At 42.1% G+C, this 17,974-nt stretch overlaps 1 protein-coding gene across 3 annotated transcripts in view; it reads left to right on the top strand.

Annotated features, from left to right (window-relative positions):
• Positions 1–17,974, top strand: part of PTPRF (protein tyrosine phosphatase receptor type F) — a 390,398-nt gene that overhangs the window by 137,547 nt on the left and 234,877 nt on the right. For all 3 annotated transcript variants that reach the window (XM_062004246.1, XM_062004247.1, XM_062004245.1), the window contains exon 3: positions 864–1,025. In XM_062004246.1, the coding sequence (XP_061860230.1) occupies positions 941–1,025 (85 nt within the window). In that variant the 5' untranslated portion in view covers positions 864–940. The remainder of the gene's footprint in view (positions 1–863; positions 1,026–17,974) is intronic.

Raw genomic sequence — 17,974 nt, 5'->3', positions numbered from 1 at the left:
TTAAATCTGTCCTACCAGGCAGACCTTGGACTTTTGGGTGAAAGTAAAATGAGTATGTAGTATCTTCATGAAAATATGAAGACAACAGGTACACAAAATTACATTATTTTTAATTACTTGCTGTGATTTTTTCGACTTGATTTTTCAAGGCATTATCTTAATTTCTATAATCAAGGAGAGGCCTGAGTTAAGCCAGTTTCCAAGATAATTTGCTTTGTTTTGGAGAAGGAATGGCCAGTCCTCAATCCTTTTAGGCAGTCCTCTTCATTTATGGGATGTTGAAGTTTAGGTGTTTGAGTAAAACTTCTCTTTACAGACACTCTTCTTAGGAACCTTGTGCTGTGACTCTGGTAGCCCTGAAAACTGAGAGCTGATTCAGTTCAGCTTCTGTTTCTCCTCCTTGGACCCGTCGAGACTTGTCTGGTGTATGCCAGCCCAGCTGGATAGGCTGAACTACGCTTAACACGTAGTTGACTGTAAACATACGCAATCAGTCACGTCTCTCGTGGGCAGATGGCTGAGGAAGAGTTACACAAGCTTAAGACTATTTCTTATATTGTAGCATGCAACCTCAGAGCTGTTTATTGTGCATAAGAGCAACTAAAGGATGTATTAATAGACCATAATAGACCAGGACATGAAGATAAACTTGGAGATGGGTGTGCATTTATGCCTCATGACCCTTGAAAACAATTTATTGGATCTGGGGACATCAATGTGGAGCTCTACTGCTCAAGCAGGAAAGACAGTTAAATTTTACTTCAAAAGTAGCTGTAACTATGTCTTTACAATGTAGTTTGGTATACCAGCAGTTAGTCTCTGTGTCATATTTAATCATTTTCCTTCTCATCCTCTCTTTGCAGGAGTAAGTCTGTGTCTGTAACACTGGATGCACTGACCACTTGCCTCAGACTGAAGAGGACTTGCTCTACTTTGGAATATGGTGCCTAACTTCTGCGTTCCAGTACTCACTGTGCCAGCAGCCATCCTCTGCTGCTTGATGCTGCCTTTAGCAGGAGCAGACAGTAAGTAACATTCAGTTTTGGAAAGCCTGAGTACCTTGCAAAATTTCATTCAAGAAATATTAAACCTCCTTGGTGTGTATTGGAAACACTGAGGGACAAGGGATAATGCCCCCCAAATCCCTTTATTCTCCAGTGTGTACAATGTGGATAAACGGTGTGTATGTGAAAGGGCACAAGTGGAACTAAAAAGGCTGACAAAATTTATTCAAGCACAGGAAGTGTTTCTGTAGTAGCTGCAAGATCAAAACCTGGCAATTTGATTTCTAACATGTACAGATGAGTAAAGGAAATTGGGGGCAGAGGAAGAGAGAAGTATTGGGGTCAGAATAATTGCTGTTACTTTTTTTTCCATGTTCTTTTACCAGCTGTCATAATTTGTGTAGTTGTGAGATGTCTTTCCAGAGTCGGCAGGTGACTGAGAACTACTGGGGAAAGGGTGCAAGTTTTTACCTTCTGGTGTAGCTTTCCTTCACCTGCATTTCGAAAGACTTGGAGTGGAATGTTTCTTTTTGGTCATGCTTTAAGCTGCTGTGTCCACACTTGTGTTCCTGATGGTCTGTGACTGGCTTTGATTAGCCTCATCCAGGACAAGGAAAAAACTGTGCACAAAACACTGATGAGGACAGACAAGAGAGAAACCTAGCTGATGGTGGACTACTGAAATAACCTCGAAGTAGGAAATTCTTGTTCAATGAGCTATGAGTTCAGGAAACCTTGTGGATTGTTTGCATAGTCTTGTGTCTTGTAACTTGTGTGTGATTGCTAGGCTATCTCCAAGTATTTGTGCTGCCTCCTTCCCTCTTTTTTACCAGTAACTATTTTTACAATGTCCAAACAATTGCACATTTGTTACAGACTCTGACAGTTGTGAACACTCCATGCCTCTGAAAGCTCTCAGAGCTCCTGGGACACTTGAGTTGGAGCAGAGAGGTGGCTGTGATGCAAGTCTTGAGCTGCCACCAACCATCTGCTTCTCACTCCACCTTTAGGCACCAGGCTTTACAAATTAAGATGTAATTTTGTGAAAGCTGAGAGAGATCTTGATACATGTTGGTAGGAGCCTGTATGAATGAAGAATGATAGAATCATAGAGAAGACAGACTGGTGATGCTAAGTGTCCTTGACTGAACAGGAAGAAGTAAATGTAGAAAGTCTGGAGAAAAGAGCGAAAGTCTGGAGAAAAGAACGAAAGGAGGATGTGATGAAAGACACATTCACTGTTTTTGTCATCACTGGGAATGGCTTGCACAGGCAGTGGATTAGTGTGTAAGTCTGAGCTGCCCAGTTAAACTGGGGGTAGCAGCTATTTCCTTCCTCAGCTTTCTTCCCTGTCTGCTGGTGCTGTTGGAAGATGCTTACTCATATCACTTTGTCTACCCATTGTAGCCCATTCTGGAATCTGACAGAAAGATGTATATATTTAACATTCAGAGATATAGGAAAATCCTTTGAGGTTCATTATCTTTATCGTGGCCCTTGTGAAGGAGAAAAGAACCATTCCATCAAGTGTGCTGAAGCTGGTGGCCTTGATATCCTAGGACAGTTCTTGGCCTGAGGATAACTTCCAGTAGACATGGTTTGGTAATTTTGTGGAATACTTCCACATGCTTAAATGGAACAAAATTGGACCTTGGCATGTGAAACAGAGCCAAATGTTGGTGTCTCAGGGAATGCTTCTGTGTTGAGAAGCAAGTTTAGCTGTATGTAGGTCTTTTTCTCAGGGGCAGTCTGATTCTGAATTACTTTTTGTAATCTAGAAGGCAGATCTGCAGGACAACAACTTTTTAACCACCCACCGCAGCTGCCACAGGTTTACCAAGGGTTTCCTAGGATGGAAAGTGGTGCTCTGTGTATTTTAGCAATGTACAGTTTTTCAGTTGTATTACCTTACCGAATCTTGCTGCCAGCTGGCAGGGAGCTGTGTGAAAAGCCAACTCTGTGCTTCCACAGGGGGGGGGGAAAAATCATCCCCAAGCCCTGCATATTTCACGTCCTGCCATCGGTGTTGCAGTCAGGCAAGACAGAGTAGTGAATATGGCATTAGGGACTCCTGCTTCAGGACAGCAGTGAAGAGCAAGAGGAAGGTACGTACACGTTGGAGCTTACTGTAAAAGCTGGAGATAGATGCTGGGAGAGGAGTACCCAATAGGCACCCTCTTCGTTTTTTTGGTCCTCAGAGCATCCTGGTCCTCCCAAGGATCATTTATTTACATGGATTCCTGATGTAATATGGCTGTTTCTAGGATTCCACTGTGATTCTTCCTTTTCTCCATTGCAGCCCTGCTTGGAGGGAGTGGAGGGATGGGTAGGCTCCATATCTGCAAAGCATTCCTCCATTTCCCCAACTGAACACAACATGATAATGGGAGCAAGGTTATACTTGGAAGCTTTAGAGTCAGCCCCCAAAATTGTTTTTTGCAGGAACAATGAAGATCAAGGGCAGGAAAGGAGGGCTGGGAGTGGGCTGTGCTGCATCCCTGGAAGCAGGCTGCTCTGTGGCTTGTGGCTGGGTGCTTGAGGAGCACCCACAGCCAGGGCTTCCCTGCCTTGCCCCCCGTGTGCTCTGGAGCTGTTGTTGTCACAACACATTTCGGCGTTGCTGCCATAGCTTCCTGAGGATTAGGCAGCTGGCAGAGACTAGAGGTTAGTGCCTGAGATAAACCAGATTGAGTATGTATCGCCTAGCAGAGTTAGCGCTGGATGTGCACAGTGATGCTGCTCCTGGAATTGAGTTCACGGGAGCTGTGAATAATGTCAGCACTGAAGAACTGAAGGGGCATCCAAAGGTTAAATGTGTGGCAGTGTGTCAGAAAAAGGGGGGCTCACTGGGTGCCTCCCTGCCAGCAGGGTGGGAGCTCTGATTTCCAGGCCACTCTGAGGTGCTAGGAGAAGGTGAGCAGGAAGGAGCACGTGTGCATGAACAGTGGGTACAGAAGTGCTAATTTGGCAGAAAACACCTTAAAATCCTCCCTGGCTTTCACAGACTGCAGTAAGAAATTATTAAATTTTCTCTGTGATCTGACTGTGTTTCTGTCAGGGTGACCCTAATTCCATTAGTGCAGCTCAGAGCTGATTCAGGATGGCTGCTTTACACTTTCTCCCTCAGCTTGCTTGTGGATTTTTTTTATGCACTCCGTGCTTCCCTGTCTGTCAGCGGTTGATTGTTCATGGGGGAAAAAATGGCTTTGCAGATTTCATGTAATGTTCAGTTCAATTGCCAGCTAAAAGATGCTCTTTCCCAGCTTTTAGAAAGATGTCATTTACTTTAATAAAATGAAATTAAAAAACCCACACAACAGAAAAATCCCATCTCAAAACAAAATGCAGAGAAAAGGGGAACAAAATCAATACTGGCATCAGAAATCATCAGCAATTGTTTCACTGCTGGCTTGGTCTTTTACAAAATTGTGCCTTGTTTTTGAAGTCCTGGGCACAGCTTCCATTAGCCAAAGGAAGAGACTAGGTGACCCATCCAAAATCTTTTCTAACCTGAATGTATCTTGGTTTGTCTTGCACAGAATTTCAAAGGGCTTGAGGAAGAAAACCACTTCAAAAGTGACCTTGTAGAAAGAAAGAAGTAAGGCAGCATTAGGCCAACTACCTGTGAAGTGATACCTGGTAAACAAACAGCTTGCACCTTTGGATTTCTAAAGATAGAACAAACTTGGCTTTTGTTTGAGGGGGTAGGGAAGTCCAAGGCAGGTCTTTTGGCTTTCACCACTTCTAGTGAGGAAGGACCTGTAAGTCTGAGGTGTCTCTGACAGTCCTGCATATTGGACAGATACTTTTTTTTTCAATAAACAATGTTTCTTGGATACTGATTGGATTGAGGAGACCTAGCAAAAGGTGAGATGTTGATACCCATGAAGGTTGAGAAAAGGAAAAGCCCCGATGGCCTTTCTAGCCACTGGGCTCCAGCTGAGCTGCGTTTTGCTGGAGATTTTGCATTGCAGCTGAAGTGTGGTTGGGAGGTTTTGTACTGGAGCATTTGTTATGGTGTCTTGGTTTCGCTTGTGCCCCAGCTCTGCTGTCTGTCATTCCTTTTTAGTGTTTCTGAGACCTGGGAGTAGCATGGCAGGTTTTGACTCCCTGCTCAACCTTCTTTGCTTCATACCCCAGTGATGCCTCAGCAACAGCTCAGCTCCAGATACAACTGCTCTGGGCCACCCTGCAGGAGCCTTGCTTTTGTGCAAGTCTGGAAAACGGCTGCTTTGCAGAGCTGGGCAGCAAGGGTCTCATCCCAAAAACTGCACCTGAGGCTTCTCTGCTGCTGTCATGCATCTGGTTTTGTTTCTTGTTTGTATGCCTGTCCCCAAACACTGCACACAGTGACTATGTGTAATTGGTACAAACGGATCCAGGTATTGCAGCACGGGCAAATGCTCATCTTCTGCAATTGTGCCTTGACTCCCTTGACTTCCACCAGTGAAAAGAACATGTGAAATATCATATAGGAAAACCCCTATACCTGAGGCACTGGGCTTGCACCATTTAAAGGACAGGTTGAAATATTAACCACAGTTATTGTGCAGCTTTATTTTTGGTGTCTTTACTCATATATATTTAGGTTTAAATGGGTTCTGTACTTTTCTGTAAATACCTAAATGCTGCCTGCTTGTAACTGAACGTTGCAGACATCAGGGTAGGAGGGATGCTATGAGAGCAAACACCTTGTTTAGAGTAGACAACCGATTTTTTTTCCTGTTATAGCCATGCCCCTTTTAGCTCCAGCACTTGCTGAAGTTATGTGGATTTGTTTGTGTAGCTATCCACAGCAGGTCACAGCATTGTCATTTGTCCTTATTTATTGTTAAAGCCAACATCATTCATCAATCAACATTAGCTGCTAGGTCAAAGGTCTGCCCAGCCCCAAATCCCTTCTGCAGCAATGGTTAGTACAAAGACCTATGGAGGATGTAAGACCAGCACAAATATCTAGTGATGCCTTCCTGGTTTGTCTTCTAGCCTTCAGGAAGTGGTGGCTCCTGAGCCTGGAGAGGTTCAGGCAGACAAGCTTACTCTGGGTTTCACTCTCAGGCAGCTCTGAGCATGTTGTTGATCTCCAGGACCGACATGCTGGGGCCAGTGGTTTGCATGAAGACCATGGTATAGGCTCTGACTTATTGCCTTTACACCATGGCTCCTGTTCAGCCCATTTATTGCTGCTTTGCAGTCTCACTTGCTGTCTGCACCACTCAGACCCAACTGCATAGCCTTCTCTTGCCTTTGCAAGGGAAGTTCTGTGTTTAAGTGTCCATGTAAGTTATCTGGCACCGTTGGCAAGTCTTGAGGGGCTGATGTATTTAATACACGTTCTTTGAGACAGAGTGTGCTTACTGGCTTAGTGATATAGAAAAACTGCCTGCTTAAAATTTTATCTACGCTGTAGATTCATAGATTTTCAGGCCAGAAATCAGATCAGCGTAGTCTTCTGCTCTGACCTGCATAGCACAGGCTGTATAATTTCAGCTAGTAATTTCTGCATCTACTTTTAACAGCTGTGGATGAGCTAGCACATAGCTTTTAGGAGGCTATCAAATCATGATTTGAAGACTAAATGGTAGAGAATTTACCCGTCTCCTATGTGATCTGTAAAAATGGCAAGTAATCATTACTTCTACAAATCTGTATTTATTTCAAGCTTTGTTTATGCGCTTTTTGTGTTCAGACACTGGATGTTACAACCTGTGTCAGCTAGGATGGAGACTCCTGCTATTTAATGCAATCTCCCTGAGAAGCAAGTTAAGAGTGTAGGAGTTTGAAAGTTTGTCCTTTTTGTTGTTTAAAAAAGGGAGGGTTGATATCCTGCTTTTGGCTTGGATACTTTTTTCCTTATTGCTGGTACAGGGCTATGTTTTGAGTTTAGACTGAAAAGAATGTTGATAACACAGGGATATTTTGGTTGTTGCTGAGCAGGTCTTGCACAGTGTCAAGGTCTTCTCCGCTTCTCACCCTGCCCTGCCAGCGAGTAGGCTGGGTGTGCACAAGAAGCTGAGAAGGAGCATGGCCATGCTGGCTGACTCAAAATAGCCAAAGGGCTATTCCACACCACAGAACATCATGGCCCATATAGAAACTGGAGGGAATTGGCCATGAGGGGCAGATCGCTGCTCAGGCATTGGTGGTGAGCAATTGCATTGTGCAACACTTGGATTTAGTTTTCCTCTCTCTGGGCTTGATCCCCACCCACCACCTTATTTTTGTTGCTATTATGATTGTTATTGCTATATTTTATTTCATTTTGGTTATTAAACTGTTCTTATCCCAGCCCATCAGTTTTACTTCCCCCCCCCCCACACACACTGATTTTCCTCACTGTCCCACTGGGTGGGAGAGTGGGGGTATGTGAGAGTGACAGACTGCTTGGTGCTTAGTTGCTGGCTGGGGTTAAAACATGACAGTTGGTCTTCAGTTCTCTGATCAGAGTTAATTTTTATATGTATTCACTAACTTTCCAGACTTTTCAATATGTTTTTTAAAGGACCAAGAAGAGAAGTGGCCACTTCTTGCCCCAGTACAATGGTACTTGAGACCTTTTACCCATAGCGTTGAGCTGGTACCATAGTCCTCTACAATGACCTTGGAATCCTTTTCTGGGCATCTTATTTCTTGGGTTTTTGCTCATGAATATCTGCCCTTAAGTACATTAAAGTGCATTTTGCTGGATCCCAACTTATCCAGTCATCTGAATAATTCTGTGCATGTAATTGTGTGATTCAGGTAATCTTCCCTTGCTGTTACTGGCTGACTACAGAGCTTGGTAAAGCTTACTTTCCAAATTTAGTTCCAAGTTGGTTGCATTTATTCCCAGATGTTTATCACTTGTGACTATTTGCAGAGGCTACTGTGAGTACTTTAAGGAAATATTTAAAATACAGTATAGTAGTGATGGTAACATTCTTTGCAGATACAGAGGAGTGCCAGGAAACTGATGAAATAAAATGGTTTGTGGTGCTGCTGCTTGCCACTAGAAGTACTGACGTCAGATGGGGGAAAAGTATGAGGTCTGCTGGAGCTTTCAGTGTTTTATCTGAACGGTTGTAAACAGCAATGAAATGGTAATAGGGATGCTTTTTTCCCCTTTGATTATCTGTTTGTTATATTGGTGCTTCAGAATGATACTATATATAAGATGATCAAGCTCATTTTTGTCAACAACCAAAAGTGTGAAATTTGTTTCCTCAAAATGTTAGTCAATGTTTTTTGATGGTGAACATGTTTGGTTTGAAAAGGGGAAAAAAAAAAGGCATCTGCTCATGGATGCTTTTTCTCTGAAAAGATGTGCATCTTTTTGTATCAGTAGCTGAAAAGCTGCTTTTAATTGAAGGCTGTATTTAACTCCTCGCGAGAATCAATGCTTTGTCTATGCTAAACAAATGCTTTGTCTATGCTAAACACAAATGTCATTTATTTTGTTGGTGCCTGCTGAAAGTTTGAAGTCAAGTTTTAAGGGCAAGACACTTTACTGACATATAATTACTGAATTAAAGCAAAGCACGTTTTTACAGTGGATGATGGCTTTACATTTGTATGTGAATTGTACCCTGCAATGCTAGACCTTGCCTTGAGTGTCAGCTACATTTGGGCTTTCTCTGATGCATCATAACATTAAGCCTTCACAATAAGGGGCACTCACAGGGTATTAAAAAGAAATAATTGCAGTATAGATTCTGTTTCATTTAGTACGGACTGGAACGGACTTACAGTCCCGCTGTGCTTTTCAGATGGTCCTTCATTGCATGTGTTACTCATGATTCCAGGGGTTTTTGCCAGCAATTAATAGTATAACTTCATTCAGAGTTCATGCTCTGAAGGAAGTCCACATATCAAGAAGAGATTTGGGCTTGGTTAGCCTCTGCTACATGTGTTCTTCTACCTGAGCCAATGCTAGGTTCTCTGGAAGAAGCCATGGTCTCACAGTAAGGATCATCAATTCACTGTTGGCACTAGTTAGTATTGCAGATTTGAAAGGAAGATTGCACTCGGGAAGTCTTGCTTGTTTTTGCTGCTTTTCTCTTGTTTTCTTTATTACAAACTCTGCATGTGGTGACTTTGTTGATTCACCTCAAAGGTGAGTGATAAAAGCCCTTGCAAGTTAATTGCCACATGGAGAGAAGACAACAATGCCTCTTGAGCCTCTGTACTTAGGTATCAGAGCACAAAACTCACATATTTTCTTCACTGGGTTTCTTTTTTTTGGCCATATTCACTTCAACTGTTAGTGCAACTGTTGTTGTTTCGGTTTTGTTAACAGTTGTTTTGAAACAGGGGTTGTAAAGAGGCCAGGAAATATGCAGCAGCTTTACTCAGAGAGGTTTTATGCCCCTGCAAAACTCTATTTGTATTAACCCTTCTGAATTTTGGCATTAACACCATTGAGCCTGGCAGTAGGAATGTTGGTTTTTACCCGCTTGTCAAACCCAGTTGGTGGCTTTTGCATTCTTTTTGGGGCCATATGTAAGGCAGAGATGGCACTTCCTTGATTTTCAGATTCTAAACAGTTTTTCACTATTGAGGTAAATGTGACAGTGTCCATGCATTGGTTTCAAAAAGGATTGAGATATTTGCATTTGAAAAAAAACACAGCTTGGAAGTGAGAAGGCTTGTTCCTATATTGTTCTTACATGATGTTTCCTTTACAAGAGGGAAGACTCATTGGAAGAACTGAGTGATAAGTGGTGAAAACCTTGTGAAGTGCCAAAGAAGTTAAAATATTGATGAAGATGCTTTCAGTAGTTTCAGGATGCAAGAAAACCCTTAGAGAAGCATACTTATCTTGTGCATTCACATTTGATTTACAGCGCAATTAATAAAGGAGGGTATGTGTCCTAGCAGGGGGAATCAGTAAACTCTGGGTATGAAAACACATGGGAACATGAAAGTGTTTTCTCTAAAGGGCTGGGATGCATTGTCTTGGCACAGTGTTCTCATTCTTGGCATGCTGACTACAGAGTTTAGTGTGAGTCTCAGGAGATGAGATGAAGGTAGCCCAAGAACTGGGAAGGCTCCCCTTGTTCCTGTTTGATGTAACAGGCACCTGGTCCTGGCTATTGACTTGTCATTTAAACGTGCTCTATATAAGACTCTCAACATACTTTTTAATGCTCCATTGCACACAGTTTATCAGGGGTTACACAAAGTTCTTTAGTTATAACCTGTTATTTCCAGCTTTTTATGAGTTTTGTTTCATGGCTGAAAATTGCTCTGCTTGGTCTTCAGCCAAAGTTTGAGTCAGGGGGCTGTATTTTATGAGTTGGGCATTTGTGTTTTTTGGATCTCTCTGCAAAAATTGTCTTTGGATGCTCTTAAAACCAAAGAGAGTGGAAACATACTTTTGTACCCTGTAAAAAAAAAAAGTAGTGTTATTCATAGGTCTCAAGCCTAAAATGTCTGTGAAAACATTTGATGTTTCAGATGCACTCCAGCAACCTAAAGAAAATGGAACTTATTGGTGGAAGGGAGTGACCCATAGAAGAACAATGTGATGAATAATATAAAGATTGCATGCTAAATCATTAAGTGAACGTGAGGAAAGGATGCTGATATCATGTGTAACTAAATTTCCTGTGTATTCATTCTATGACTATAGCTAGAACTACTCTCATCTGAGCCTCTCGAAGACCCAGAGGTGCAGAGCAGAGGCAGTCCTTCTGATCCTACAGCACGCAGAACGGGTAGAGAGAATTAATTCACATCAATGCTGTGGAGTTTGAGTTCTAGTACATTGGTCCGTTTCTTGAGGCAATTGTATAAACAGAGAGTTTTCTTTGTTGAAGTTGCTCTGTGGTTGTACTATAGGCCACGAGGGTTTGGACTTGGCCTTTCTGACGATTGCCTGTTGAACCTTGATTCTGCCTTAGTAAATGCATGAAACATTTAACATATTTAACTGCCTGAGTTTAGGGCTTTTTCTCAAATGCTAGGATAGATCTCTCTTCCTATGGCTACAGGGTTGTGTGCCTTTGTTCTAGGAGCAGAGTATGATTGGGGTTTTTTTCCTCCATGTTAAGACGGAATCCCTGGAAATCTGTATTTTTCGGTCAACGTCTATCGACTGCTCAACATCTTTTCAATTAAACACGTAGCCTTCTGTTGCAGAGAAAGCATTGGTTTCCCAGGCAAAGGAGCTCAAATTTCTGTAGTATGTTGCATGAGAACAGTTTCCTGTGTAACTGAGAAACTTAAGAAACTTCACCTAACATATAAAGACTAACATGCAGTACACTACATGATATTTTCCAGGTTTATGTCAAATTGCAGAAGAGACTGTGAATTATTTTGTGTTATAATCATTGCTGGACTGCATCAAACTCAAGATCTGTTTATCCCAGAATTGCCTACAATGATGGCCAACAGATGCTACATGTTTTAGGGAGGTATGAAAGGAAAGATCCCAGACTCTTACCTTTTCTCATCACACTCAAATTAGTTCCCATTTCCTATGTAGAATTAGGCATTGTAAGAAGCTGGACTTTTATTCTTCCTTCTGTAAAGCATTATTAATTACAACAACAACTCTAAATATTGTTATATCCACATGGGCAAAGGAATAATGCCCAATGTAGATTTGTCAAGGTCAGATCAATCTAATTTCCTTTAATGACAGGATAACAGGCTTTGTGAATGGAGAGGCAGTAGATGTCATTTGTCTTTAGTAAAGCTTTCAGTGCTCCCTCATGAGAGTTTTTCCTGTGGAACATCTGCTCATAGGGTGGGTATTTGGCAGTTTGGAAGCATTCAGCATTTGCAGTAATGATCTCTTTGATAGAATAGAGAACATGCTTATTAAATTTGCAGGCAACAACAAGCTGGGAAGAGCTGCAAGCATGTTGGAGGATACCATTAGAATTCAAAATGATCTTTACAAATTGGAGAAACTGTCTGAAAGGATGCATGTCAATAAGGAAAAATGTGGATAGATGTTTGAAAATAGGAGTAATCAGCTACATAAATACAGAATGAGAGACAACTGCCTAGACAGCTGGTATACAGAAAAGGTCTTACAGTGCTAATGGATCAGAAACCAGGCAGGAGTCAACAATGCCATGCTGCTTTGAGAGGGACAAATAACATGGTGATGTGCAGAAATGAGGAGTACCATCTTGAAGACACATTAGACAATCTTTCTGCTCTGCTCTCATTGATAAGGCTTCCAATGAAACGATACCTCACCTCGAGCATCTCACTGCCAGCATGGAAAGACTAATTGAGAAGTCAGTCCTCCCTGTCCTCTGCTAAGAGAAGAAATATTGTGCTTAAACAGCAGCTGGGAAGTTCAGGTCAGGCACTAAGCAAGGCTTGCTGACGTGAAGGATTGTTGAGCACTGAATTGAATTCCCAGAGGAATTTCTGGAATGTTGTATACAAACAGAAAGTGTTCTCTCACACAGGCTTTGAATTGCCAGTGTTATTTCTTAAATTGAATGTTTCTTTGTTTTCATTTATGAACCAAGAAGGTAGAGGCTCCCAGTCTGTCTTCTCTAGATTGCCTGAGACTGATGTTTCTGTCTGGGTTTTTTTCACCCTTCTCTCGAGTGACAGTTACTCTCTTCCATCTGACAGCAACTTTGTGTGACAGTGTCTTACCAGCCCTTAGTCCTCCTCAGTGGACTTCTCTGACTTTCTAGCACTCCTCAAAAGGAGCTGATGGGGAGATTATAGGGGAGACTGTGCCATTTAAAAAAATGAGACTTAAAAACATCCTCTATATGTAGTTTCCTTATGAACCTTCATAGATTTGCTATCTTTTCCCCCACATCTGTGCACTGACTGAAGATCTTTCAGCTTCATGTGATGATGTATGGTTCATCTATTGAAGCTATACAATTAAATCAGCTCTATAAATTGTAACAGGTAGTTATGGGTTTGGGTTTTTTTTCCTCTCCGTATGTGTGTTGTATTTATCTGTAGTAGTTGTCTGGCCTGAGACTTTATCCCACTCGATGTATGTGCAGAAGCCTGTGTTGGAGCATTCATGGTTGCAGGAACTTTGCTGTCCAAGACAGCAGCCACACCAAGGCAAGGGAGTGTTGGTGCTTGTAAAGTGGTTACTGCCACGGTGAACAAAAGCCTGTCACTGTCACAGCACCAAACGTCTGTGCTGTTCTGCGGTGATTGTCAATATTTCTAATGACATTGATGTGATCAATAGTAGAGGAAAGGAAGATGTGAATAACTACTCCGTAACTTCTCCTTCCAACAGTTATTCTTCCTATAAATAGCTATGCATCAACCATGGATTTCTGCCTGGTGAGTGAATCTCCAGGCTGTGTGAGTGTCTCATGCTTTGTGTTGAAAGATTATGGTTAATTCATTGAGTATTTGTTTGAGAAGAAGCTATTTGCCCACCTAACTTTTTCCTTTCCTGAGTTTCACATAAGCTCCATGTACCTCTTGGAAAGCTTTCTCCAGAACAGATCAGAGCAAATTTGTCTTTTTAATGAATTGATTTAAATGAAGATGCAGGCCATTACATGAGCTCCCGAATTCTGGAAAATCCAGCCATTACGTTGGGGTGGTTTTTGCAGTCAGACTTTGGCTTCAAATTGCAATTATTTTTCACAAGACCAAGAATGAAGTCTGTTGCCTGTTATGAATAATAGAGTATGGTAATATCACAGCTATATATGCAAACTCTGTAGACTGGCAGCACAGCTGCTAAGCGTTACATTTTTAAAATATGTACAATCTGTTGTCAACAGAATTAAAACCAGGAACATTTTATGGTTTGTTTCTGCATAAGAGTGTTTTGTAGGGAGATTTAATGAAGAACTCTTCTGCATTTTGACCTTTAAAAAAAAAAAATTGGGAGGTTTTGCACCTTCTTGGGGAGATTGGCAAATTAAGACATATGGTTGCCTAATGACCACCCTGACATTTCATAGGGCTGACTGGATAACTGGGCTTGATTTTAGTGTCATGGTTTAACCCCAGTCAGTAACTCAGCCTCTCACTTGCTCCCCCTAACCAGTGGGATAGGGGAGAAAATGGGGGGGAAAGGAAAAGCTCCATCCATTGAGATAATAGTTTAATGGGACAGAAGAGGAAGAAAATAATGGTAATAAGAATTAAAAAAGATATAATAATAATAACAGGAATTAGAATATACAAAACATTGCAGTTGCTCATCACTCACTCACCGATGACCACTGTGCTCCCAAGCAGCAGCCTCTGGCCAGCTCCCTCCCAGTTTGTATGCTGACACCACATGCAATGGAATAGCCCTTTGACCAGGTCAGGTCGGCTGTCCTCACTGTGTCCTCTCCCCACATCCTCTGCACCTCCAGCCTACTTGCTGGCAGGACATGAGCAACTGAACAGTCCTTGATGTAGAATAAGCACTACTTAAGAACAACTCTAAACATCAGCATGTTATCAACATTATTCTCACAGTAGATCCAAAACACAGCACGGTACCAGCTACTAGGAAGAAAATTAACTCTATCCCAGCTGAAACCAGGACAATCAGTTTCCCGATGTACCTGCTCTGCCAAGCTGGAGAGGCTTACACACTCTGCAGATGAGTTTTCTTTAAAGCAATTGCACTCTAAACCTCATTCCAATTAAAGGGTGATGCTGTTCTGGGTAATGGAAAGTTGTTTTATGGTTCCTCTGCCCTGATATGCATGCGAGTGGAAGTGTTGTAGGAAACTGTTATCACTGTTGTTTTTGTAGTTCATTCTTCTCTTCCATCAGTCTTCATATACCAAAAAGTGAGAAATGCAGCATGCCCAGCTGTCTGAGGGTGAATGTGAACCAGCAAGATAAACCTTGAGAGGCTGTAATGGGGCTGACTACAGATGATCCTTCAGTGCCTCACTACCATCCTGTAGCCTGTATTGTGTGTTGAACCACAGGCAGCAGGAGAAAACAGGTGGAAATACAGTAAAGAACCCACAGCAGGCCATTGTTTTGGTGCTGAGAAGGGAATGATGCACGCTCAGGCCATCTTCTCTTGCTCTCCTCCTATGGAGATCAGAAGGAACAACCCAGGAGGGCGAGAAGTAAGAAATGAGTAAATGTGAAGAATAAAGTGCATGTAAGTGTTCTGTCCCTCACCAGGAAAATGCCAGAACAGGCTTTGGAGTCCTGCTGCTGAAGTGAACATTCAGACAAGTGCTCTCCTGAAATGCCAGCACCGGAGTGTGAGGGAGCCTGGTGCTGCTGAGTGGCTCCTTAGGTGTTTCTGTGTTCCATTTCTCTCACCTGCAAAAAGAAACTCCAACGTTAGCAGATCACTGATTGTGTCTGTGCTGGCAGAGGGTCCCAGAACTGATTTATAGCGCTTGTTCAGCTTTCAGCGAGCAGCAAATGCATTGCTTAATTATTCATGGCAGATGTATTATTGCAGGAAATTGAGACATCAAGGAAACAAGTAAAAACTATTACTGAATAGAGCTATAAACAAGGTAAGGTGGAGGGAGATGCAGGGGGACAGCACTGAGACCTTAAAAAAACCTTGTGCTCAAGAACATTTCACACCTTCCAAAAATAACTGGTTGAATTCCCAAATCTTTTAAGTGATCGTTGATAGAATGTAATTAAATATTCTATTAGCCAACAAGTTGGGTTTAGTTTGTTACATTTGTCATCTAAATTATCACATTTGTGAATGTGTGAAACCTTACTATGGCTTCTTTCAGCATATCTACATATGTAAAGACACGGTTCTCTTTGCATCTTTGACTTTCCTTGAAAGATTTGGCACGTAACTTAGGAAGGTTAGGTCAGCCTGTGGCTTTCAGTATCTGGGTCTCTGGGCTACTGTTCTGCCTGCAGCAATAGTGTAGGATGCTGCTACAGAGAGTGGGATCCAAGTCTGAGTTGGTGGCAGTAGAATTCTGTTGCTTGACACCATTCTGCCAATAGGCATGTGTGTGTCCATCTCTCTTTCAGATGGTGCTGCGGCTTTATTCAAAGGTTATTCATGCATGTTGGTGACCTCTGCCATGAAGCTGCCTCACACAGAGGCCAGAGCTGTTGTCTTTGAAGAACATCAGCACCTTCTTTATCATCAGGTGGCACTAAGAGTTGTCTGGTGTTTGCCCTCTTTTATGCATGGAGGGAGTTTCTCATTTATTGTTGCTTCAAGTTCCCATTAGCTTGAAACCTTGCAGAGTTCATGACCGTTTTTCAAAGACATAGTCAGTAACTGGCCAAAACTTATTGAGAAGGAAGTGGCTTAATGAAAACCCTTTCAACTTCTCTTTTTAGAGTAAAATTATTAGCTTTATTAAAAAAATTATAGGGAGCATCTCTTAAGTTTGTGTGTAACCTCAGGCTTCCAAGAGCTTCCATTTCATTACCGTTCACAAGCTCATTATTTTGGTACATCTGTAGTAATTTTGGAGCCCTTTACTTTATAACTTCAATTATGTAGTTTGAAATATAATGATATTAGAAGGTCTGTTATGGAGGACTTGGAGCAATTTTAAGGCAAGCAAAGGAGTGATTCAGCACCATACCCCACAGAGTGTCTCTACAGACAGGGTGGCTCTCCGAAATGCCTTTTCTGTGCTGCAGATACACAAAGTGGTGAAAACTCAGAAGTTGATGTTATTCACAGTCTTTCAAATTTAGTGACAAAATAACCTTGTGTAGTTCCATTTCTACGGTGGGAAGTGTTGGAGTCCATTTGCAAGCCTGGACTATTTGGAGACTGTGAAAATATGGGAGAGGGACAGAAATATTCTCTAACCTATCCTGTAAGGTTAATCTTCCTGAATCTTGCAGGCATGGTACATGTGCAGCACATATAGAAATATAACATATGCTAGGAATTGGGGTAAAGAAAACCATCTTGCAAGTTTCTGATACTGCATCTTAAACACTGAGGAACGTGTTCCTACTTGGGTGATGTGAAAGCTCGCTGTTCTGTACACGTGCATCTTGGCATCGCCCAGACAGAGCTTTGCTTGCAGACCTAATCAATTGGTTCTTGAGCTGTTTAGCTATTTTAATTACTCTTGTCAAAGTGAAAATTATGTGAAAGGACTTGACTGTGCAATTAGCTGTTGAACATTTTCTGCAGCAATAGTGGGAAGACAATATCAAGTCTCAGAATAGCAGTAGATACAACCACAAGAACAAAACTGCTCCAGTAAAGAAAGAGATATTTTAGTAACTAATCTGAATGAAAGATAATTTATTTTTTAAATAAGCACATATTCACAGATGTAAGCAGAAAAGGCTGTTTGTGGTAGAAATGCCCATCCCCAGCTGAACGTCGGGTTGCTTATCGCTTGCTGATTTCCCTCTGATTAGAGGACCCTGCTCTTCATAAGCAGAGGCTGCTGCTCTAACAGCAGTCAGGGCTGAGCCTGTTACAAGAGATGCCAAGTTCTTGACCTCTGGGCTGCTGGGGATGGTGTGTGTGTGGGTAAATTTTAGGAAAGCAGGTTCATCTTTCTGGTGTGGCAGCTGTGGGACAGCGTTCAGTGGCTTTCTTCTGCGGGCTGCAAGAGTCTGGTTAGTGTTCATTCAACGATCTATAGATCATCTGCTCAGACAAATTATATCTCTCAGCAGCTTCACACTAAACTAATCTAGGCATTTAAAAAATAAATAAATGAGGCAGTGTCTATAAAGAGCTTCCATCTAGTGAATTGGAATCATAGAATCACAGAATGGTAGGGGTTGGAAGGGACCTTTAGAGATCATCCAGTCCAACCCTCCTGCAGAAGCAGGGTCACCTAGATCAGGTCACATAGGAACATGTCCAGGTGGATCTTGAAGCCCTCCAAGGAAGGAGCCTCCACAACCCCTCTGGGCAGCCTGTGCCAGGGCTCCCTCACCTGAACAGGGAAAGAGTTTCTTCTTATATTGAAGTGGAACTTTTTGTGTTCCAGCTTCATCCCATCACCCCTTGTCCTGTTGCTGGCTACTATAGAAAAAAGGGATGTCCCAACCTCCTGAGACCCACCCTTTAGATATTTGTAAATGTCAATAAG

Source organism: Colius striatus, chromosome 10, assembly GCF_028858725.1.
Source record: "Colius striatus isolate bColStr4 chromosome 10, bColStr4.1.hap1, whole genome shotgun sequence".
Classification (NCBI taxonomy): domain Eukaryota; kingdom Metazoa; phylum Chordata; class Aves; order Coliiformes; family Coliidae; genus Colius; species Colius striatus.
The sequence above is the reverse complement of the archived record's forward strand: the minus strand, read 5'-3'. Positions and strand labels throughout refer to the sequence as shown.